The sequence below is a fragment of the Danio rerio genome, chromosome 18 (assembly GCF_049306965.1).
Source record: "Danio rerio strain Tuebingen ecotype United States chromosome 18, GRCz12tu, whole genome shotgun sequence".
Classification (NCBI taxonomy): Eukaryota; Metazoa; Chordata; class Actinopteri; order Cypriniformes; family Danionidae; genus Danio; species Danio rerio.
The window spans coordinates 2,618,596-2,643,451 of NC_133193.1; the positions used below are offsets into that span (position 1 = coordinate 2,618,596).

At 35.7% G+C, this 24,856-nt stretch overlaps 1 protein-coding gene across 5 annotated transcripts; it reads left to right on the top strand.

The window, feature by feature from the left end:
• The first annotated feature begins 664 nt into the window (after positions 1-664).
• Positions 665-23,333, top strand: lsm14ab (LSM14A mRNA processing body assembly factor b). 5 transcript variants are annotated; one of them, XM_005158973.4, is made up of 11 exons: positions 682-960; positions 4,450-4,613; positions 6,808-6,940; positions 10,330-10,422; positions 13,758-13,931; positions 16,349-16,432; positions 16,506-16,700; positions 16,924-17,086; positions 17,549-17,581; positions 19,545-19,800; positions 21,414-23,333. In XM_005158973.4, exons 1-11 carry the CDS (start codon positions 840-842, stop codon positions 21,435-21,437), a joined length of 1,440 nt encoding a protein of 479 aa, XP_005159030.1. In that variant the 5' UTR covers positions 682-839; the 3' UTR covers positions 21,438-23,333. The 5 variants fall into 5 exon arrangements, with proteins under 5 accessions (NP_999937.2, XP_005159030.1, XP_005159031.1 ...); XM_005158974.4 differs by having other exon boundaries at positions 21,417-23,333; NM_214772.2 differs by lacking the exon at positions 10,330-10,422 and having other exon boundaries at positions 665-960.
• The last annotated feature ends 1,523 nt before the right edge of the window (positions 23,334-24,856 follow it).

Genomic DNA, 24,856 nt, shown 5'->3' on the forward strand with positions numbered 1-24,856 from the left:
ATTACACCTTAAGTGTGTTTAATTAACGTCTATCCCTTCTCAAACCCTAAACCCATCAATTATGTTAAGATAAAAACATTAATTATACCGAGTATTAGTCATATTAATTATTAAATTAACCATTCACTTCTATTTTATTAACATCTACCCCTACCCCAAGCCTCACAGCAATGTAAATATATTAATAATTGTTGTACAGTGTCACAAACATTAAATAATAATAATAATAAATAATGAATGTAATTCTTTATTAAACGTAAGTATCCGCAGCTGTATCCCTTCTAGACTTTATCCGAGGGGAGAAGGTGTAAAGATGGCATACAGCTTCGGATACTTACGTCAATGTAGCATAATTTTTATGACACTATATAGCAATAATTAATATTTTACATTACTTTGCAAGATAGCTTTAGTGTTGATGTAGAGGTAGACGTTAATAAAACTAAATTTAATTGGTAATTTAATAATTAATATAAATAATACTCAATATAATTACTGTTTTACGTTACCATTATATTTAGGATTAGGATTGAGGTAAGGGTAGATGCTAATAAAATACAATTAATGTGTGATTTAATAAATAATAGCCTATATTCTCGTAATCTTTCGGTCGCAGCTGTATCCCTTCTAGACTTTACCCGAGGAAGGGGGAGGCGCGTTACCCAGCATGCACCTCGATTCAGTGCGGAGGAAAATGAACTCGGCCATGTCGTGCTAAACACAGGCTGAAAGAAAACATCAAATCAGATCACCAAAATCGCTCTTCATTCGGGTGAAACCGAGATTAAAGAAGCCAAGAGGAGTTGAATATTCGCGCGGGAGTGAAATAAAGCGGGAAAATGAGCGGAGGGACGCCTTATATCGGCAGCAAGATCAGCCTGATCTCAAAGGCCGAGATCCGATATGAGGGAGTTTTATACACCATCGACACTGAGAACAGCACTGTAGCTCTGGCGAAAGGTACTCACACTCAACAACACACATGTATACACACGCACACACACTCGGTCTATATATACACAAACAGAGCGAATATAAGAGTCAACACAAAGAACTGAGATGTAGCCACAGCTAACTGTAAACACAATACACACGCAGTATATATACACACTAATCAGGTATAGACATGGGACGATAACTGTTTCGGGGTATACCGCGGTTTGGAAAAGTCAAAGTTTTTAAACATTATCTGCTATACCTTTCCTAAGGTATGTGTAAGATTTTTTTATTGACATTTTTTTAGGACAACATTATCGCCAGCAGAAAAAAAAATCTTCAAAGATGCCGTATTTGTACAGAAATCTGTGTTTCTGAAACAAATGAAGACAGCGGAAGGATTGATTCAATGATTTATTTGAATTATTTAGCCTGACATCCCATCAGACACGCGACAACAGCTGGGCGATATTGCAAAAATAAAAACACCACAATGTTATGCTTCATATCATTCGATATGGATAATTATTTAATATTTTTTAACAATACATTTAGGAATATTAGGATTATTAACCACTTTATTTTAATTCATCAAGATTACTAAGGCATAGTTTTAAAAGTCAAAAACATAAATATTTAAACAAAATATATCATCTTTTTATATTAAAAGAAACAAAGTGTTAAAGAGACTGAACAATCAAAGCTAACTTTAAGGTAGAGCAACATCTGTAGCTTTCATACCGAGCTTTAGCCTTCTTCATACTGTCAATACTGACAAGGATGCTCGGTCGATCAATATCTACACTGATTTTATCGCTGAGCCCTAATCGTAAGACGTTAATATTAGGTTACATGTAGGTTGTGACATCAGGTGTTCAAAATTCAATGTCTAGCCAGCCTCTAAGCACAACATTCATTTATAATGCCTTTGATTTAAGGTTGTGTTGGAAAGTGACCAAAATCCAACGTCGAGCCAACATCTTAAACCAACGTCATATTAAAATCAAATACTGACATTTATTCGTCAGATATGTGAACCATAATCCTATGTCTGACAAACATCATAGTAGTAAATCCACACAACGTCAAGCTGTGACATCGTTAGACGTTGATTTTAGGTTTTACGTTGGGTTCTGATGTCAACCCAATTTTCAATTCCAAACAAAATGCAATGTCCCCATGACGTTGGGATATACGTCAATCTGACGTCATGTTGACGTCCTGTGCCTGCTGGGATGTTTACTGTTCCAAAATATCTAAAATGTTTCTTAAAATAATATATATTATGTTCAAAGGGGACACAACTTTTTTTTTTTTCTCAGACATTTAAAAAAGAATATATTTTAGAGAAGTAATGACAATATCTTGAATGATATTTTTATCCAAGGTTATCATACTGTCAGAATCTTAAACCGGCCCATGCCTAATCAGGTGTGAGTTTGTATAGAGGTAAAGTTGGTTTTATATTCGCACATTCAATCATTTAGAAGTCCATATGTTGTTTACCGTGTTACTTTGAATATTCAATCGGAATTAGCATGCAAGTATAATTTACATTTAGTCGACTTACAAATGAGGACAAGGAAGCAATTTACACAACTATAAGAGCAACAATGGATAAGTGCTGTTGGCAAGTTTCAGGTCTGTAAAGTCTAAGAAGGAAAGTATTAGTTTTTTTTTTTTGGGGTACAGTTAGTGTGATATCCAGAGAGGTAATTGCAGATTAGGAAGTGAAGTGGAGACTAAATAGTTGAGTTTTTAGTCGTTTCTTGAAAAAAATTTCAAAACAAAATGAACACTATCTCATTCACTGTGACCAATGCTGAACTTTGATAGTCATTTGCTGCTAATATGATTTCCCCATTTACAGTTTGCAAAGAATACTCTTCTGAAATTATATTATTACGGTGCATGTCTGAATATCCAAATATAAAACCAACTTTGCCTCTATTGAGTTAGTTTAATATACACACATCACTAAAGCAGATCAGATAGTGACGCACGATATATATATATTCACACATAACCAGACTACAGGACAGGGGCTGTTAAAGCACAGACTGACATTAGTTAGCTATTTCTGTAAAACATTTTGGACAAAATCTTGCAGAATAATTTTGGGTGTGTAATAACTTAGCACATGAATTAAATGTATTATTACATTTCATTAAGGTTTACAGTGCAGATTAAATTAGAACAACTACTAAAAGACATGCAGGAAATATTACTTTACAAACTGTATTGTACATGAATCATAGAAAAATGTGAATATTATTCAGTGGTGTTACTGAAATGAATGCAAAAACTGGCTGATTATGTACTTTCATTTAGAAAACGTGATTAAGTAGATTTATGATTGAGGTAAAGTTAAAACTCTTAATAGTGAAATCATATTAGCAGCCAGTGTCTATGAAAGTACAACATAGTTTACATTTAGTCATTTAGCAGATGCTTTTATCCAAAGCGACTTACAAATGAGGACAAGGACGCAATTTACACAACTATAAGAGCAACAAGGAAGAAGTGCTGTAGGTGAGTTTCAGGTATGTAAAGTCTAAGATGCAAAACATTAGTAATTTATTTTTTATTTTTGTATTAGTACAGTTAGTGGTAGAACCAGAGAGGCAATTGCAGATTAGTAAGGAAAGTGGAGACTAAATAGTTTCTTGAAGACAGCGAGTGACTCTGCCGTTCTGATGCAGTTAGGGAGTTCATTCCACCAACTGGGCAGATTGAATGCGAGAGTTCAGGAAAGTGATTTCTTCTCTCTTTGGGATGGAACCACGAGGCGACGTTCATTCACAGAACGCACGTTTCTGGAGGGCACATACATCTGCAGAAGTGAGAGCAGATAAGAAGGAGCAAAGCCAGAAGTCGCTTTGTAAGCAAACATCAGAGCTTTGAATTTGATGCGAGCAGCAACTGGCAGCCAGTGCAAACGGATGAGCAGCGGAGTGACATGTGCTCGTTTAGGTTCATTAAAGACCACTCGTGCTGCTGCGTTCTGAAGCAGCTGAAGAGGCTTGATAGAGTTAGCTGGAAGCCCGGCTAGTAGAGAGTTGCAATAGTCCAGTCTGGAGAGAACAAGAGCTTAAACAAGGAGTTGAGCTGCATGTTCAGATAGGAAGAGTCAGACTTTTCTGATGGTATAGAGTGCGAATCTGCAAGATCGAGAAGTTTTAGACATGTGGTCAGAGTTTAGCTGGTCATCAATCTTTCACAGTCAATTAAATGGTGCTGATGTTGTTTTGAAGTCATACTTGTGTGAGTTTTCAGACCGAATATTCAAAGTAGTGTGGTAAACAATATAGGGACTGTGTCACAAGTTTTCACTTTAGAAATCTTAAAAAATAAAGAAATCTGGGAATATAAAACCAACTTTACCACAAAGATGGGTTAAAAATATCTATGGATTTCTGTGGGCGCAGATTCCACGTGGGTCTACTTTTAACTAATGAATTGTTGTATTTGAGTATAATATATGAGTTTGTAACATTCTCTTTTCTCTGGCAGTCAAGTCTTTTGGCACTGAGGATCGTCCCACAGACAGGCCTATCCCACCTCGAGATGATGTCTTTGAGTACATCATATTTAGGGGAAGTGACATCAAGGACTTGACAGTGTGCGAGCCCCCCAAACCCACCTGCAACCTTCCTCAGGATCCTGCAATCGTGCAGGTGAGCACAACACAATTCTGTTTGTCGGCACAACATAAAGCACCTGCGGTTAGGCTTATAACAGGATCTGATTTTCATGTTGTGAATAATTGCTGAAGGTTTATCATGGAGTCATCATATTGACCTAAACTGCAACTCGCAGGTATAATAGCAAAAAATACAGTGTATTGATTTATTGTATATGCATGTTCAGAGTAAATAAAAGTACAATACAAATTAAATTGCACAAAGTACAAAAGGTGACACTGTACAATAAAGTCTCATTAGTAAACATTAGTTTATGCGTTCAAATTAACAAAGAGAAAAAGAGATTTATTAGTTGCTATTTTAATATTAGTTTAAAAATACAGCTGAATCTTATTAGTTATTAGCTCCATTTAATAACACAATTACAACTTGGTGTACTTTGTTTATAATTTTAACTTGATATTAGGCATCAGATAACACATTAAATCAGTTAAAATTATGAAATTCAGTTCAATTCAGCTTTATTTGTATAGCGCTTTTACAATGTAGATTGTGTCAAAGCAGCTTCACATAAATGGTCATAGTAACTGGATCAGGGTAGTTCAGTTTAGTGTTTAAGTTCAGTTCAGTTTAGCTCAGTTCAGTGTGGTTTAAAGTCATTACTGAGAGTCCAAACACTGAAGAGCACATTCATCGATGTTAAATGAACTAATGTTAACAATTGGAGTTTTATTCCACATTGTTAACATACAACAGTCCTATAAATAGTCACAGAGTTTTTAATCAGTATTCCAGCATATAGTAGGCAGGTTAACATGTGAACATGTTCATGCTTGAACCAGAGTACCCGCGGGGTCTTAAAAGCATTGAAAAAGTCTTGAATTTGATAATCTCAAATTAAGGCCTTGAAAGCCTTGAATTTGGCATACAAGTCTTAAATTTCAAGGAACTTTCTATCTTACTGTGGCTCAACACAAACTCTGCTGGCAGATGTGATGTGGGTCCTTAAAACAATCTCTGAGCACCACTCTTTCACATCGAATGAGAACATTACAGACCATTTCCTGACTCTGAGGTTGCAGTTACATTCTTGTGTGGAAGCAACAAAACTGCATTTATTACTTAATTCAGATCCTTTTATAACTAAAGAACTGACTGGCCAGGTCAACAAGGCCAACGGGTTTGTGGTCATGTTTGACTTTCAGTTGTACCTTCATATTCTCTACTGGGTGGACGACCACACTGTGTTGCGTAAGTATTAAATTTAACTGAAAATTAAAAATAAAATGCTTTATTTAATTCAAGTAGCCCACTTGAACATAAATATTTTCTTGGGTTCAAGCTTTATACAGATTTGACATTTTTCCCTCAAACTTCTGTCGGAATGGGTATGAAGCTGGCATTGAATTTCATTAGAAATGGTATTGAAAAGGTCTTAAAAAGCCTTGAATTTCATTTGGAGGATCGTGGGGGTACCCTGTTGAACTCTTTAGCTGATAAACCCATTAGGTCTCCAAGCATTTGGCATGGTTTTGAACACCACTGCAAATACAATGTGATTTTGGGCTTAACGATTAATCAGAATTAAAATAAAATCGAGATTTGAAATGTTGTGATTAGCTCATTGCAAAGGCTGCGATATAAATATATAAACATAGCTCTTGAGCAGGCTGACCGAGTACATGTACAGACTCTCCGTGTCTGACAGTGCAGTTTAATCAGTGGATTCACAGAGGATTTGATAATTGACTAATGAACCAAGGCTGATTCCTCTTGAATGACAGCTCTATGCTTTACTGCATGCAAACTGAGAGAACATGAGACGTGCATAAAGGGAAAAAAGACACACTATAAGTGAATCATAATATTAATTGTGGTATTTCAAAGACCAGCACTCATGGATTAACATCTGCGCTTATACTTCATTTCAATTGAAAGCAGACAATGTGATTATTCAGTGATTAATTATTTTATTTATTTATGCAGAAAATACACAAAGAATTTAGTGTGTAAACTAAAATATTGACTCAAATTTTGACTTTACAAAAATTAATCACAAATCAAATCGCAACTGGTCAAAAAAAACATGCAATGAGATATTTATGTAATATTCTTAAAAAGCACTAATTGTTCCCATTATTTTGAAGTGCCCACAGTATCAATATTGTGCATGTTCACGATGATTAAATATCAGCGTATGTTTACCTGTGTTGTTGTTTGTGTGCAGTCCTCTTTGGCATCCACCGCCGGCCCCACAGCACCTTCTTTCCAGTCGTACAGTCCCTTCAGTCGCGCCCCGTACAGCCAGTTCACCTCCACTCCGCTGGTACCACAGGCATTCGGAGCTGCAGTCACCGCCGGTGAGTTCACACTTCGCTTGTCTGTTTCTCACAATTGCAGCTGGTGTAGAAAACAATGGGTGCATCCCAAATTGCATACTTATGCTCTATTCTATGCAATTCTATAGTATCAATGGAGTAAGTGGTGCATTTACTGAAATAATAGTGTTATTCTGAAAAAAAGTGGACTTTAAATACCCTAATGATGCACTTATTCCACTGTTAAATAATAATAATAATAATAATAATAACAATAAGTGTGCAATGTTGGACACTTCACACGCTCGACACACACAGCTTTGCTCACATAGCCGAAGGGGTGGAGCTGTCGAGGTTTTTTTATTTTGGATTGTTCGAGCAGAATTGAATGATTATGCTGCCTCCTGATGGTGAATGCGTTAATACTCATTGCTGGTACTTTTGGGTAGCTTGGTCATTTATTTCACTAATTTGGCAACCATTAAACGTCGTCTAGGATATGTTTGAATTCCCGCTTAGTTAAAAGAACGTTTCAATTAAAGCAACACTAAATTCCTATACTGTGCTGTTGAGTGTAGTGTATAGCAATGGTGTTAAACTTAATTCCTGAAGGGCCGCAGCTCTGCAGTTTAGCTCCAACTCACACCTGCTTAGTAGTCTCTAGTAGTCTTAAACACCTTGATTAGCTGCTCAGCTGGGTTTAACTAGAGTTTGAGCAAAGCTGCAGAGCTGCGGCCCTCCAGGAATCAGGTTTGAGCCCTATGGTGTATAGTGTGCCATTTGGGATTCAGTGATGTTTTTTAATGTTTTTATTTAAATCAATATTTTTTTTTATTTAATTTGTTTTTGTAAATATCAAATCAGGTGAAGTTTCACAAATTAATTTCGAGAGGAGCACGTGATATGATTGACCGCAGCTGGTCTCTCATCTACAGTCATTAGTTAGCCAATCAAATTAATTGAAAATCACTATTAGTAGCCTAGCAAAAGATTACTCCCTTATCTTCATTTTCCGAAGAAAACCCCCATCCACCCCTATTTCCTCCTTTTTTTTCTTTACCATGAAGAGCTCTCGAGAACTACCTGATCTTGTTCTCCCCTTACATGCTCAATCGACCAGGAGGGAGCCCTGGACTCAATTATCTCCGAGCTCAGGGTTCTCTCCCGGGACAGCATGCCAAACCTGATAATAGCGTCAAGCCGTATCTAAGTGTGAACTCTTGAGATGGAAATGGCTTTAAGGAAAAAAAGTTAAAGTAAATCCAACTTTTTTTTTTTTCATGTTTTGATCAATTTTGAGCTGTTTTGCTTTAGACTATTGAAAAGAAAACTCCCAGAATACACATTTAAATGTAGCTCTATCTATTTGCATATGCAGATCTCTGTGATTTAAAAAAAAATAAACATTTTAGTATTTTTAAATTAGTGTGTTACATTTTTGTTTACTTTTTTCCAATATTATTATTCTTATATCTTTCACCTAATTCAAACAATATTTTATTGTCTTATTTCTTGCTCCTAATCTTATTTCTGATTAATGGTGTGATTTAAAAAAAAAAAAAAAAAAAAACCTTTCTGTTTTGGAATTTTTTGTCATTCAGTTTGCATGAAATTAAGAGATGTTTCTTGTTTGCATATTTAAACATGTTATTTCAGAAAGCTTGCACAAAAAAAACAAAATGAACCTTCTGTTGGTTTATACACCTGTGATGTCTTGATTCAAGAGTTTGCTTATTGTTTGTCCTTGTAAAAAAAAATGCATGGAAATAAGGGCTGCACGATCGATATATGGTTTTAGCATTGATGTCGCAATGTGATCCTTTGCAATAGACACATTGCAGATTTTGCAATGCCGAGTTTGTATCATAATTCCTCATTTGCATGTGTTTTTGATGCCTGTGATTGTATAATGACCTTAAAAGCATTCAGGTGTTAGAAATTGTACCATTTGTGACCCTAACTATGATTAATTGTATTGAATTATTTTTATCATTCAGTTACTGTACTTGAATACTGCTCAGTGTGTCCGCGGGGTCTTAAAGTATTAAAAGTTAATAAATAAATTGTGAGAAAATAAAGGCCCTTAAAAGGTATTAAAAAGTTTTAATCACGTTCTTACGAGGTCTTAAATTTTGCTCAAGCATTGTCCAAAGTGTTTGACTCCAAAAAAAGCATAAATATTTTTATTTTCCTCCTAATATTGACAACGGCGTGCTCGATCCAAGCGATTGGTTCGGGCAGAGGCATGTCCAGCCAAGCTCCTCCGTCCAGGAGATGTCACATAATTTGCGACAAACGTGGCATGGTGATGTGACGTTCTCTACATATAGCGAAACCATAGTGAAACAGATGGCAAAATGGGCAAATGTAAGTTTGCGTAATCCTGGTTGGAGAAGGACGAGTTTAAACAGTGGCTGAAGCCTGTCGCTGAAAACAACCACATCATTTATTCTTTCAAGCTTTGTCTCTTCCGAGCATGATTGTGCTCCATTGATTTCTTTAACTACATCTTAACTACATAACTGTATATTAACTTAAAAGTTTGATACTGATTAGAACTTGAAGTGGCGATGAGGTCTTAAAACATTCTGGGCTCTTTAAAGTTTTAAAAAAGGTTTTGAAATAAATAAAAATAAATAATAAAACACTTTATTCCAATTGTATCTTTTTCTTGATTGTATTTATAGATTGTTATGGATAAAAATACTCAAAACACATGCAAATTCAGAAATGCACTGCAAATAGCACAGACCACCGCGAAAATGTGTCGGTGGACACTACAAAGATTGTAGAATAGTTATGGAGATGCACTCCCCCTGCAGAATCATCCCAATCAATCTAACTTTATAAATTCTTCCTAAATAGAGATATCTAGAGTTTTCTGATGAAATTGTATTCATATCATATATATCTCAGATTTAAAAAAAATATATTTTCCAATATCATGCAGCCCTAATGGAAATAGCCTTTGTCACTGACATGTCATAAAAATATCTGGTATTAAATATGGATGTCTGCTCTGACAGACAAAATATGCACACATTTCATGTTTCTCATTTAATTTAAATTGCACTTATTGCTCTACATATGTTCAAAGAAGCAGAATAAACTAAGTGAATGAACCCTTCTTGAGTTCTGCCTTAATCTTATCATCACTGCTGCCAACTTCTACATTAGCAGACAAAGGATTTTTTATTTTTTTTTTGCAAATTCTTTGTAATTTTTTTTCTTGATAAGCTTCCTTGTAGAGGATACACAAAGTCATTTTTAAATCATAAGGCAGCATTTAAGCACGATTTAAGCAAGCAGGCAGATCTTCTAGAAGGGTTTATTGCACGTTTGCTTGCTGATGAAGCTTCATATGAGGGTTTTTCTCTCAGTGTGACCGGTTAAAGCCCACACTTAAAGTTATACACTTCCTCCCCTCACAGGAAGCAGCTCAGGTCCTGCGTTCAGTAGCGAGGCGAGCACTACTGCCCCTCTTTCCCCTCACTCTCGCTCGCTGAGCGCTCACAAACCCGAAGGTAACCGGAAAAACCCGACGCTGGCGTGTGGAGAATGGCTTTAGTGTTGGTCTTTTGGCTCGTGATTATGCTGGAGTTCAGCATGTGTCTTTGCCGTGTGCTAGTTTGACTCTCTGCTCTGTCAATTAGTGACTTGTTTAACATCAAATCAAAATAAGAAATGCTGCTCTGTATTGTGCACAATCCATCAACACATTTTTTCCTACTTTTTCTGTTTTTTAAGAAATTGCAAGAACCTCCTCCATGAAACGGCTCATGTTGTGTAAGGATCGATGGATAAATATGTAATAATATAGTAGTCCTGTCACAATAATATGTTGCACAACACATGATCTCAATCATTTTAGCTGATGCAATATATATATATATATATATATATATATATATATTAGCTGATTGTGCACCATCTCTGTCTGTATTAGAGGTGTCAGTGTAAAAAAACACTGTAGTATTTACTATAAATTACTCTACAGGGTTCAATACTAAGGATATTTTCTACTGGCCCGATTGGACCAGTGGTTCAGATTTTTACTTGCCCTGCCAACATTTTCACAGGCCATGCACCAAAAAAAAAATATTGCAATTTCTTAGCCACATATTTTAAATAATGTGTCAAAAATAATGTTTGTATATCTAGAATTTAAATATTTGAAAAGTTAAAAAATATTTAGCAGTAAAATATAGCAGTATGGGAAATGTGCAGGTATTTTATTCCAAAACAAGAGGTGGCTGATTTAAAATGTGACGGCAAACTATGCAAAACATCACTTCTTTTTAAATGGTGTTTCCACAATGTTAGAAACAGATGTTTTCTTTTAGCCTCATAATTTAATGTGGCCGTCATTTTGCCGTCTCTTCACTGTACTGGTTTTTACCAGGTCATGGGAAAAAATAATGTGCTCACTAGGGCTGTGCAATTAATCGAAAATCCAATTTTGATTTTGGCTTCTAACGATTATGAAAAAGCATTAATCGAGATAAACGATTATATCATCATTTACCGGCCCTTTCCAGTTGTACACGTGTTGCTCTTAAAAGCGCGAAAGCATTCGGTCTCATTCGCACACTAAACCGATCTTCAGCGCACACATCTTATCTTAACGTGAGCGCTTTATTGGTCAATTTAGTGTCAATGCGTTGTTTAGTAATTATTCATATTAACCTTCATTTGTGTAATAAACAAACGAGTTGAGAATCTTAAGACACGTGAAAGAGAAACCATTAAAGTGACAGTGCGCAATTCCTGCTGCCGCCTGTTTTTATCATTAATCAAACAAAAGAAGAAAATCCCTCACTGCACTGGACTCTTCCAGCTGAAGTGTTTTTCTTACAGTGAAGATGCTTAAAGCACAGTTTGTTTAATATTTTTATTCTATTGTATTTATTTCTCTTTTCTTTGCAGGATGGAAAATAACTGTATATGTACAGTTGAAGTCAGAATTATTAGCCCTCCTGAATATTAGCAACCCTTTTCCTCCCCATTTTCTGTTTAATGGAAAGAAGATTTCTGAACATAATAGTTTTAATAACTCATCTCTAATAACTGATTTATTTTATCTTTGCTATGATGACAGCACATTATATTTTACTAGATATTTTTCAAGATACCAGTATTCAGCTTAAAGTGACATTCAAAGGGCTTAATCAGTGTAATTAGGCAAGTCATTGTTTAACAGTAGTTTCTTCTGCAGAAAATCAAAAAAATATATTGTTTAAGGGGGCTTATAATATTGGCCTTATGATGGTTTCAAAATATTTAAACCTGCTTTTATTCCAGCCAAAATAAAACAAATAAGCCTTTCTCCAGAAGAAAAAATATTAGAGGAAATACTGTTAAAATTGCTTGCTCTGTTAAACATCATTTGGGAAATTTTTTATTTTTTTTATTCTCAGGAGCGCTAATAATTGTGGCTTCAACTGATAATCGTTTTGAATAATCGTGATTACAATTATGACCAAAATAATCGTGATTATGATTTTTACCAAAATCGAGCAGCCCTAGTGCTCACAACATCCAGTAAGATGAGAGGAACCGAAAAGCAATATGGTGTTTACGACTTCACAGAAAAGGCAGCATTCAAAGACTTAAAAGCTCTAACTGTTTAGCAATTCTAAGACTGTATTTGTGTGGCAAATTAAAATTTAGTGACAAGGCAGCACTGGTCCGATTGGTCCAGTAACTGTTCTGTCTACTGTCCCGAGCATCTCTCACGCTGGCCTCAGGACATCGGCAGTCCTTATTGTTGGGCCCTGCTATAGTATATTCTCATATGAGTGTCCGACAGCTGAAAATAGATCTGGCGGCAGATTTCACAGCCTCTGTTACTCTTTACCTTGCACTTTGTGTTAACATGTATTATTATTTATTTAGGATCTTCGTTTTCACATTCTGATTCCAATGCCTCATTATAAAATCATATAATATAATTAAATGACATATTCCTAAAAATAAAACGTGCGCTCTTTGGAAGAGTGTACTTGCATTGTGATATACTGTCATACTGGCATTATATATTTAGTGGCTTAAACTGACAATACTATCATTTATCACTATATTTTGGTGCAATACATCATACAACAAAATACAGATATCTTGACAGGCCTATAATATAGTCCAATTTCATAATATCTGCATGGAGGAAAGTCATGTCTTCTGCATAGGGAAGTTCGTGCAGCTTAAAGAAACATTGTGGGAGATGTAGTCTAAGCTGTGTTGATGAATTGTGGACACTAACGCAATCTTTAAAGACAACATGAAGAAACTAAATGAATAAATTCTGTTCTTTCTTTGCACAATTCATCATTCATAATGATTTAAGTATTATTAAAATGCAAAAACTTATCCGTCTCTTAAACACCTTACAGTTGTGGTAAGCAGTGAATTTCCACAAATACAATAATATGATAGATCACTTTTCACAATCCAGTCAGATCTCAATCATTTCTGGGTCACACTTTATTTTGATGGTCTGTTTGTATTTAAGTTTAAATTACATTGCATCTACATGCCAACTAATTCTCATTAGATTATATGTAGACTGTTGAAGTTGACATGTTCTTGCAAAGTTTCTTAGTGAGTTTAATGTCTGTTGAAGGAGCAGAATCAGCAGATATTAAGCAGACAGTCTACTGATACTCAAATGGACCATCAAAATAAAGTGTCACCCATTTCTGTCATGCATCATATTACAAAAGTCAAGTGCATTAAATAAGATGCTTAATTCATGTTGTCTTGATTGATATTTTGGGTGTTAAATGATTCAGAGTTGCACTGATTTATAATCTAACTCTTGTCCACATGGTTGATTTGATGAGTCTGAATTCTTACTTTTCAGGTCGTTCCAGCCCATCTCTAGAGCCCACGAGGAAGACCCCGACCCTGGAGCATGCAGTCCAGACGGCTACGGTCGCTCAACCTGCGGCTGCCACCAGTGCAGCGAGCCAGAAGCCTGCAGTCAGCCGACCCATCCTTCTCACCCAGAAATCTGCTGAAATCCAGGAGCTAAAAGGTGATGGTCACCAGAGCTGTGAAATTACTACTTACTTAATGTAGAGATTAGAGCTGCACAGTATATGGCTTCAGCATCAATATCGCAATGTGTGTGTCTGCAATAGTCACATCGCAGTGTTGAGTTGGGATTAATATTGATCAGCATCACCAAATTATAACCAAAACAGAGTGAAAGTCTATGGTATGCGTTTTAAAGGCATTTCGAGATCATTTGGGTGCAAAAAGTACATTTGTAGCAGAATAAATTAAACTGAAATATTAATACAAGGACAACTGCTCAGAGTTGTTTCACATTTGACATTTAATTATTTAATTTCTGTACCTGAATGCTTATTTGATCTGTTTATTATAAAATATTGTATTGATTTCTTTCCTATTGAAGCCATCTGGTTAAATTGAATTTATGTCGCAATATATATCAGAGAAAAACAAAATCGCAATGCCAGATTTTTCCAATATTGTGCAGCCCTAGTGCAGATGTTGTTCAGTCATTGCAAAAAAGCTTGTCTGTTTGGATAATTGTAATTGTATTTTACACATATATTAAATCTATATTACACCATTCTATTAAATGTAAATTTACTCTCCATTTATTCTCCCTCAAGAGTTTCTTTCATCTTTTGAACACAAAACAAGATATTTTGATGAAAGCTGAAACCATTGACAGCCATAGAAGGAAAAACAAATAGTATTGAAGTCAATGGTTACAGGTTTCCAGCTTTCTTTAAAATATCTTCTTTTGTGTTCAACAGTAGAAAGAGATAGATTATAAATTTATAACATGCAAAGCGCAAGTAATTGAAGGAATTTTCAGTTTTGGGTGAACTGTTAGTTAGTTGGTTAGTTTATTAATAAAGCACAATAAAACAACAGTTGAATAAAAAAAACTGTTGTTGACCATTATGTTTTACATACCTAAAAAAAATACCAATAATAAACAACAACAGTGGATCTTTTGGTCATTGGATTTTCTTTTTTCGAAACTGATATCGAAAAACAAGCTGTTTTTTTTTTTCATTTTAAAATTCAAAATTGAATATTGACATACAAGACGTTTTTTTAAAGTTTTTTTTTCATGGTGAAAAACGAAAAAACTAAATTGTTAAACTACTTATTTTCATTTTTTATTTCGAACAGCAAAAATAAAATCACCAGAAAACAAAAACCAGGGCTTGTTTTTTTATATTCTAAAACCACATAGACTTACTCATTCACGGTGATGCGATGCTGCCACACAGGCTAGCCTACTATTGGCTATTATTTAATCCCGTTATCACAAGAAAATAACTTTTATAACATTATTAAGTGGAAAAAAAAATTATAGCCAAAAGTAGGCTAGCCTGTGTGTGGCAGCCTTGCATCACCATGAATGAGTCAGCCTATGTGGTTTCAGAATATAAAAAACAAGCCCTGGTTTTTGTTTCCTGGTGATTTTAAAAACAATGAATTACATGAAATCCAACCTGAAATTTCACACAGAATTTTTAAACATTTTAACAATCGATTTGATCAAGTAGTTTTTACCGGATGTCGTATTGGGCATACGAGAATAACACATATTTTTTTGCTCCAAGGTGAAAACCACACTGTGTTTGTGCTGCAAAACTCCTCTTACTATAAAACACATTTTACTGGACTTTTTTTACTGATTCCAGAAGACTTTTTTTATGAAATGAACTCTTTTAAGGACATTTTTAACAAAGTGAATCCAGAAAAGATTTTAGAATTTTTATCATGTATTAACACAAAAAGTCTTAATTATTTTATGTTTTATTTTGTTTGTTGATTTTTTAATTGTATATTTATTGTTGAAAGATTCCTGCCAGGAAAATAGCCTTGGTTGCTGACATGGCATTAAATAAAAAATACATTACATTACATCCTGGTGATTTTAAGTTTGTTATTCGAAATAAAAAATGAAAATCAAATCATTCTTTTATTTTGCTTTTTCTTTTTTTACCATGAAAATATTGTATTTCAATATTCAATTTTAAATCTTGAAACAAAAATCAAAATACGGCTGGCTTTTTGTTATTCAATATCTGTTTCTAAAATTAAAATCTAATGACCAAAAGATACACCGACCATTTTCTGTTTCAGTGGTCTCAAACATCTACAAGATATTTTAACACTAATAAGATTTAAAAGTTAAGTCGGAGCCTGGTTAATTAATACCTTAACATACTTTACTCAATTCTACAACATATCGGCAACCAATTTAGGGAGCACAGGACAGGAGTAATGCGCTCAAGCTTGCGGATGACAGTAAGAAGCCTAGCTTCTGCATTTTGGACCACTTGAAGATGATGTATACAAGATTGGCCAACAGTAGTCTAATCGTGATTATATACAGGCATGGATAATCTCTCGAACTGTCTCTTTAATAATTAATTGTGATATGTTGTTTATCTGCAGCATCGGAAGTTCAGAAGGTTCCTCGGCCAGAATCGGACTCAAACAGGCCTGATAACAAAGACCCAAACAAACGGCACTCTGGAGGTGAGACGCTTGTACGTTTTTCCCATGCGTTATTACATTGTGTCATATATTAAACAGTTGTTTGTTTCTCTAGGAGGTGGTGCTCCTCCAATGAGAAGGGGGCGGGGCAGTGGTGGTGGAGGTGGTGGTCAGCGTGGGCGGGGCAGGTTTAATGGCCGTAGAGATGGACCAATGAAATTTGAGAAGGATTTTGATTTTGAAAGTGCCAATGCCCAGTTCAACAAGGAAGAGATTGACCGCGAGTTCCAAAGCAAACTGAAGATTAAAGGTACTGCGAGCGTTTGCGTAATTTCACATTTTGGGGTTTAACAAAAAAAAAGAGTGGCATACGCAAATTCCACCTGTTATTATTGTGTTTTCTAATTGGTCAGCCTAGACAGTTTATTATTTCCAGCTTGTTTTGTTTTGGATTTAGTCAAGATCTTCTCTTCTTTCATCATGGTTTCCATACTGGCTTTTTAATGTAAGCGTAATGTCACGTTTCTCTGCAGATGAGAAGTCAGAGAAGACCCTGAATGGAGAGGAGAAGACTGATTCAGGTGTGGAGACCCAAAACAGTGAAGGAAACGCAGATGAAGAGGATCCACTGGGACCCAACTGTTATTATGACAAATCAAAGTCGTTCTTCGACAACATCTCCTGTGACGACACCAGGTCAGATTGGATTTCAATTCACAGAGCTCTTGATTTGCTATGCATATCTTTGGAAACAGTTCAAGTGAATTTCAGCTCTTTAAGAAATAATTCTGTTTGTGAAATGATGAAATAATGATTTAGTAGTGCTAAATAAGCTAAAACACAAAGCTGTCCTGCATTTTATTTATTAGTTATCAAAAGCAAAGTTCAGTCAAATGAATGCAATAGCTTTATCTGTAATGTGTTATTTATAAAAGTATAAACTAGTATATTGTCATGTATGATAAATCTTCATTTTTAATGGTTTTGTTTTTATGCATTAGTGCAGAATCATTGCGATGCTTTGAGACAAACATTATATTCCTCAGCTCTGCTTTCTGATCCAGTTTGTTGTTGAAAGTAAAGCTTTATACATTGGTGATGTGGTCATTTGTTAAGTTGAATGAATGATCTAATAGATGTGCTCTCTGTCTTTTCTAGAAAGGAGAAAACAGCAGCAGGTGCTTTTGGAAGGTGCGGTCCTTTTATACATATATGTTTCAGCATGCAAATATGTTCATGATTCATACCCACAGTTCAGAATGTGGAAACTCAGATGGTGTCGTGCAGGATTATTTCTCCAACTAGATTTTGTTGGAATACCTAATAAATACACAAATCATTGAAGCTCATAGAGAAATATTTGTAATGTAAACAAATACATCACTGTGTTAAACAATTAGTAAGTAATAACTGAATCCTCTCTGTTGGAAATTTGTCTGTTACATTTTATAAAGCTGACATTTTTTATCAGAAGTAAGCCTTCAATTGTTTTAGATTTGTATCTTGTGTATTATTGATTGCTGTTGATGTCTTGTTATTGTTAAACCTTTTTTTATTATAAGAAAGTGATATTTAAAATGTGGTAAATTAGGGCTGGGCGATAAATCAATTTCATTGATTAACTCGGGTATGAAGTTTACATCGATTAGTTTGAACGAAAATCGGTTTACGCTCTAACATATAACCCCCCTGCATTTCCATACTTCCCCCACATTTGCCATAGAAACACACAAACAGCATGTCATTGAGCAAGAGAGCCCTCACTGCAGCCCACAGCTTGATGACGTATTGTACCGGGTCCACTACGTAATGGACAATTGCAGTAGTACAGTAGTATGGGTGTTACCTTAGTGGGCGGTACAATGTCTACTATGTATTGGACCTGGTCCAGTACATCCTCATGATTACAGACTGCACCTAGGACATCTTGTAGCAAGCAGAGAAGATCTTAGAAGAAATGTTGCACTCTTTGAAGTGGGAAGAAAAAACAGACGCACAAACAAATGAAAAAAAAAACAGCAGAATTCATCAGACACACGCGTTAGAAGCTGTGCAGCACACTGTGTATTTCTCAGAGTAAGAAGTACTGGAGAAGACAATTGATGGAGAAGATTTGGATCTGAATGGAACTGTTACCGATCTAAGGTTGGAATCTGTTTTCAGATAAATGACGTGATCAACGCTGACAGAACTCAGTACACTAGACTAATCTACCAGATTTTTGTGGGGGGAAAATCAATTTAAATCATAAATCTGGGATTTTTTAAGGTTGGATCGCCCAGCCCTGTTGTGAATTAGATCTGATTTTGCCATGAAATAGCCAGAGAAGCTTATAAGGCAATACATTCAAAATCCTCATCAGATACTCTAAGACAGGGGTTCCCAAACTTTTCAGGCCGCGACCCCCAAAATGACAATGCCAGTGACTCGCAACCCCCAATATCCTCTGAGGTGGTTATGAATACAGAAACCTTGCATGCAATGGCGCAGACACACCAATGGACTCAAGTCTATTCTTCTTTTATTTTTATTTTTTTATGTATGAGAGCTGTAAATGGGCCACAAAGTTTAACCGGGTGTTATGAAATCTGCTGCATCTGACACTATTGCTGTGTCTTTAATACAATGTAATTACCCCAGGGGTTGCAATCCAATAAAAGTAGTAACTATAAGCTACTATAGTAACTATATATGGTATAAACGACTATTTTTTTCTCTTCAGTAGGTTATGGATAAAAAAATGGTCATTCTTATGGTTTAATAAAAAAATAGATTTTTGGAAATCACCTTTCAGAACCATTGCTCTAAGACAGGGGTCACTAAACTTGTTCCTGGAGGGCCGGTGTCCTACAGATCTTAGCTCCAACCCTAATCAAACACACCTGAACAAGCTAATCAAGGTCTTACTAGGTATACTTGAAACGTCCAGGCAGGTGTGTTGAGGCAAGTTGGACCCTGCAGGGACACCGGCCCTCCAGGACCGAGATTGGTGACCCCTGCTCTAAAATTAAAGTTGTGTAAACTTTCTGCAGATTAGAAAGGGTGTGTTAAATGTGTATTTTAGGGTTTGAATCTTGCACAGTAACGGGCAACATTATTTCCAGCAGGCAAATGACACTGTATTAAATTGCATTATGATATATTTCTGTGTCAGGGAACGGAGGCAGACCTGGGCGGAGGAGAGGAGGATGAATGCAGAAACGTTTGGTATTCCACTGCGTCGTGGTCGTGGTGGTTTCCGTGGCCGAGGCGGTGGGATGGGTTATCGCGGTGGACGCGGGCGCGCAGCCAGCAGAGGCTCCTTCATGCCATCCCGTGGGGGCGGAGCTGGATTTGGGGGCGGAGCCGGATTCAGGGGCGGATTCAGAGGTGGCAGAGGAGGCCGAGAGTTCTCTGACTTTGAGTACAGGGTTAGTACTTCCTTTCTTACTGATAATAATGGACCTATAATTAATACTGGAAACACAATGTGAAATTGGTTGGTTAAATATACTATGCTTAATCATTCGTTAGGTAATTTAATAAAGCTTAGAAATGCATTGTGTTAAAATGAAATTAAGAAAAAAATAAAACAATTAAAATTAAAACAAAATTTAAATTATTTTATTATATTTTCTGAATTTGATTTCAAAAAGGTACATAAACTGAATTAAATCTACATACAAATCTATCTCGATTATACATTTTTATTTTGACACCAACAATTACAAATGAAGACTTCATTTACAAAAACTGTGTTTACTAATTTTCACTGCATTGGAGAGTTCATTTGCAAAAAAAACATGGTTTATGTAAATTTATGTAAACAGTTTTTTTATCTGCAGTTTTACTCTCCAAATATACAAATCATTTACTACAGCACAATATAAACGTCAAATGCAACAATCACAAAGGCTTAAAATGTCTACAGCTAATATTAAAATAACCGGTGTTGTTGAATACATTATTAGTTAGCTAATAGGAGATATTTTGTCTTATTTGTGTCATTAAAATATTGAGCTTTTTCCCTCAACAAGCTTTTTCACAAGTTTTGTTTAAATACGTCTCTGAAATATGAATACTAGTGATACCTTAAACATTCAAGGCCGAAACTAATCATACCCCTGGCAAATTCTGAATGACAGTTATTTTTATTTAACCAGTATGTTTTTACTGCAAATGTGACTGTGTTTACATGGACATCAGGGTTATTTGCCTTAATCTGAATTAGACACTGATGAGATGAAGGTGTTTACATGAGTTGCTTTTTGAGTGTTCTCTTCATGATCCCGTTTTACATGTTACAGCACATTTATCCATTAACATCATTGCGTCACGATGCTATCCATGTTTCCCCTGGAGATTCGTGTAATTTTTAGGTGTATCATGTTTAATTTGTCGACTTTAACTACAGTTTGGTGCTTTTTTTTTCTTTCATTCGGGAACTACTACTTTCATTCATGCATGCCCCCGTGACAAACGAGATATTGGATGTGAGTATGACCTGCTGGAGGAGTGTTGTTTTAATGGAGATTCATACAGCACGCCGTATAGGAAAAAAAAAAAAAAAAAACAGGTGTCTGGGGTCCTTCACTGACTCTGATTCGTCTGTGTGTGTATAGACTATCCTGTCGCAAAATGCAGCGAAAATCCAATTACTGACGCTAATAGTTTGATTGTGGACTGCACTTCAATAATGCCACTAAAACAGGCGTACTCCACATGTCTTAATTCCATTTCTGTTCTATTATAACCTCAATTAAAATTAATTAATCGATAATCACTGTTTACATGATAGACTCTTAATCAGAGTATTGTCTTAATCGTATTAAAATCGGATTATCGGTGTCCATGTGAATGTACTCTTTGTATAAGAGACTTCATGGTGGTAAAATATATAAATCTCAGCTTTTATTTACATGTAAACAAATAAAATCAAGTCAGAATTTGTAATGACTGTATATTTCAGGCTGGACTGTGTATATTCATAGTGCTTTTCTAACATGTGTTTTTCTTTTGTCCTTTTTCGTGCCGTTTGTTTCAGAAGGAGAACAAAGTGGCGGCGTAGTCCAACCCGAAGGCCAGATCATCCGAACAGCCAAGAATCTCCGCTCATCACCGTCTAGATTAACGCTTTGGTTTTGACTCCAGACTAACAGGGACAGCCTCTCTCTGTTGAACACCAGCGCAGGTCTCACGCCTGCCTTCAGCTGGACACGCAGCTTTCAGTTTATTTCCTCCTCCCTTTTTTTTAGAAAAAGAAAAAAACCCATTTGATGTTTTTTGGAAACGTTTGCTCTGCGTTTGATACGTTCTGAGGGGAGAATTTGTGTACAAAACGCCCGTGGAACGACGACAGTGATTTTTCTGGTATTTTTTGCATCAAGCTTTAGTTCCTTTCGTAATAACCAGAGGATGGTGTTTGATATTCTGTTAGGTGTACAGAAACCCCGCTGAAACTGTGAGCGCTCCTCAGTCAAATAGCTTTTGTTTATTTTTATTTTATTCTCTGTTGGATCTGTTATCTATTGAAGCAGCAGAACGCAGTCGAGAGATGTCCGAGCTAATCGAAATGAAATAAACGTTCAGTTTAACTCAGACAAGCCCGATGGATTCACATCCAAGCCTGTTTGGTTCTCATTCGTCTGTTAAACGTAGATGCTTTTTCTTCATGCTAAGTAGGACTAGATTATTGTTATTATATTTACAGATAAACATCTTCTATTTGGTGCATTTTGCCCAGTAATCGCTTCATCGTCTAGCTATAGGTCAGTTAAAGGAAAACACATCCTGGTTTTTGATTGAATGTATGGATGAATTCAATGTTTTGGTTCTCTCTATGCAGGACTAGACTGCTGTTCTGTCTTTAAAATGTATTTTGATATTCCAGTGCCAGTTATTCTTGCCTTTTGATGTTGATTATGTCAATTTCCAAGAGGGCTTTTTTTGATATAATAATCTCAACACGACGCCCTCAACGACGAGCCCATCACTGTTTAACGTCACGATCTTCTGGAAAGATCCTGAACCCTTTAAGAATCCGATTGGATGTGTTGAAATTGTGTTCATGTGCACTTTAAAGACGAACGCCGCGAGTCTCACATGATAATGCGAAAGCAAATCTGACGTCATTACGTAAAGCCAGATGAACCGAAGGCCAATAGTTGCTCGTTTTCAGTATTTCAGCATACAGACATAGTGATAAAATGCATCGTTTAGCTGGATAAAACATTTAGCGTCACGTTTTCACTCAATTAAGAAGTTCCTGGTTTGTGAATAGTTATCTGTTTGATACACTCGTGTGTAATGTGTTATTTCAGGTACCAGCCGTCTATTGCTCTGTTTGTTTACCCAGCGGCCCCGTCTCTTCCCCATTGAATGTCACTGAAGCACTAGTTCCTGCACTGTTAAATGGGAGTCAGTTATTATTTGCTGTGCTTCGTATTTTTAATTTGTGTCCAGACATCCAAAGACTGATTAGGGGATAACTTTAGGAGGAGAAGCGCTCTCTCTCTCTCACTCTCGGATGGCTCTGTGTTATTATGCCGTCTCGTCTGTCTCATAGTTTATTTGCATTCGCTCCCTTTAAAAAAAAAAAGCACTACGATTTGCAGAGATGTCCCGCTGGCAGCTAGAGGAACGCAGTCTGACCGATCACTCCGGGTTTGATAGGAAGCGAATCTGAGCAGGGGGCAGATTTTGGTGCTGAATTTGGACTGGAGATGTGAATGAATCCAGTCCGGCGTTGTGTGAGATGTGAACGGAAGTGCAGGACGTGTGTCATGTATTAAGGGGCTTGATGTGATTTGTTCAGACTAACTCTGGAGGAGTTTGATTGGCAGGTTTATTTTGTTTTTTTATTTTTCTGAATTAAAGCAGTTGTACATGGTGTGCTCTTAGAGGGCTTCAAACGGGGGCAAACTGAGGTTTTTATTCAACAAGAGAAATAAATAGTTGTTCAGTAGACTGTGTCCGTCTCGTTATTGGATTTCAGTTTCATTTTAAGAATTTAATAATAATAATGCATACAAAATTTGCTTACCATTTTCTGGACTTTTTTTTTTTATTGAAATAAAACGTTTATAATGTTCTCATTTTATCATGATGTTTTTTGTATATTAAAAAAGGATTTACTTTTAATTTAATTTTTATTTAATTCTAATGTCAATCCATACACAGAAAAAACTCACTTAAAATATAAAGAATTGTTTTAATAAAGTTTTGTTTTATTATTATTATTTTGTATTTATATTAAGTATACGATATGATTAGATTTTTTATACGAATTTAATAGGAAGCAATATATAAGAATTGCCATTATTCCCTTTGGTAATTTAATTAATAAATGTATAATTCATGGTTGTTGAAACATTAAATAAACCCAAATTTTGTAAATACTAACAAATCAAATATCAGTAATGTTTTTAAATTAAATTAAATAATTTTACTTGTATGAATGTTAAAATTCAGGTTACAAAAAACAACTGAAATGGTTTGTCAGTGGGTGAACAGTACATATTCATGAACAAAATTAGAGAAGAGTGTGAAAAGACTGAATATACAGTGTTTCATGCGATGCAGGTGAATTGGGTACGCTAAATTGTCTGTAGTGTATGAGTGTGTTTCCCAGAGATTGGTTGCAGCTGTAAGGACATCCACTTCGTAAAAACGTGCTGGATAAGTTGGCAGTTCATTCCACTGTGGCGAACCTGGATTAATAAAGTGACTGAGCCGAAAAGAAAATGAATGAATGAATGTGCCCTTATAAACTAGCATTTTAGCTTTTACTTGTCATTGACTTACATGTTGGATTTACAGTATTTTTGGTCATTTTATTTATTTTCCCAGATATTACAGTGTCATATTTATTTATGAAGCACATTTAAATAAAACAACCAAAGTCAACAAATATTTTAAGTAAATGTTGAAAAAAAACTAACAATTAGATGTAGTGATAAATGTAAAAATACTCATTCATTCATTTTCTTTTCGGCTTACGCCCTTCACCAATCCGGGGTCGCCACAGCGGAATGAACCGCCAACTTATCCAGCACATGTTTTACGCAGCGGATGCCCTTCCAGCTGCAACCCTTCTAGCCTACCCAATTCATCTGTAGCATGTGTTTGGACTGTGGGGAAAACCAAGGCACCCGGGAAAAAAACAACGCAAACACAGGGAGAACATGCAAACTCCACACAGAAACACCAACTGACTCGGCCGAAGCTCGATCCAACAACGTTCTTCCTTCGAGGTGACAGCACTACCAACTGCACCACTGCATCGCCCTGTAAAAATACAGTTTTTTGTTAATGTTATCTCGTATTGTTACTATTAAATGCACATTTTATATAAAATTCATAACATTTTCATGTGGTAAATATAAATTGGAAAATATATTTTATTTTGGATATAAAATGACATGCGTCACTTGTGAAAGATTTATTTATGGATTTAATTAATCTGTACTCAAACAACACGACCTTGCA

Excerpts from the sequence above, each read along its gene's own strand:
- lsm14ab (XM_005158973.4), top strand. The coding sequence starts at position 840 with ATGAGCGGAGGGACGCCTTATATCGGCAGCAAGATCAGCCTGATCTCA. Across the intron at positions 13,932-16,348 it reads TGAAATCCAGGAGCTAAAAG|CATCGGAAGTTCAGAAGGTT; the intron begins GTGATGGTCACC and ends GTTTATCTGCAG. Across the intron at positions 19,801-21,413 it reads TCTCTGACTTTGAGTACAGG|AAGGAGAACAAAGTGGCGGC; the intron begins GTTAGTACTTCC and ends CGTTTGTTTCAG.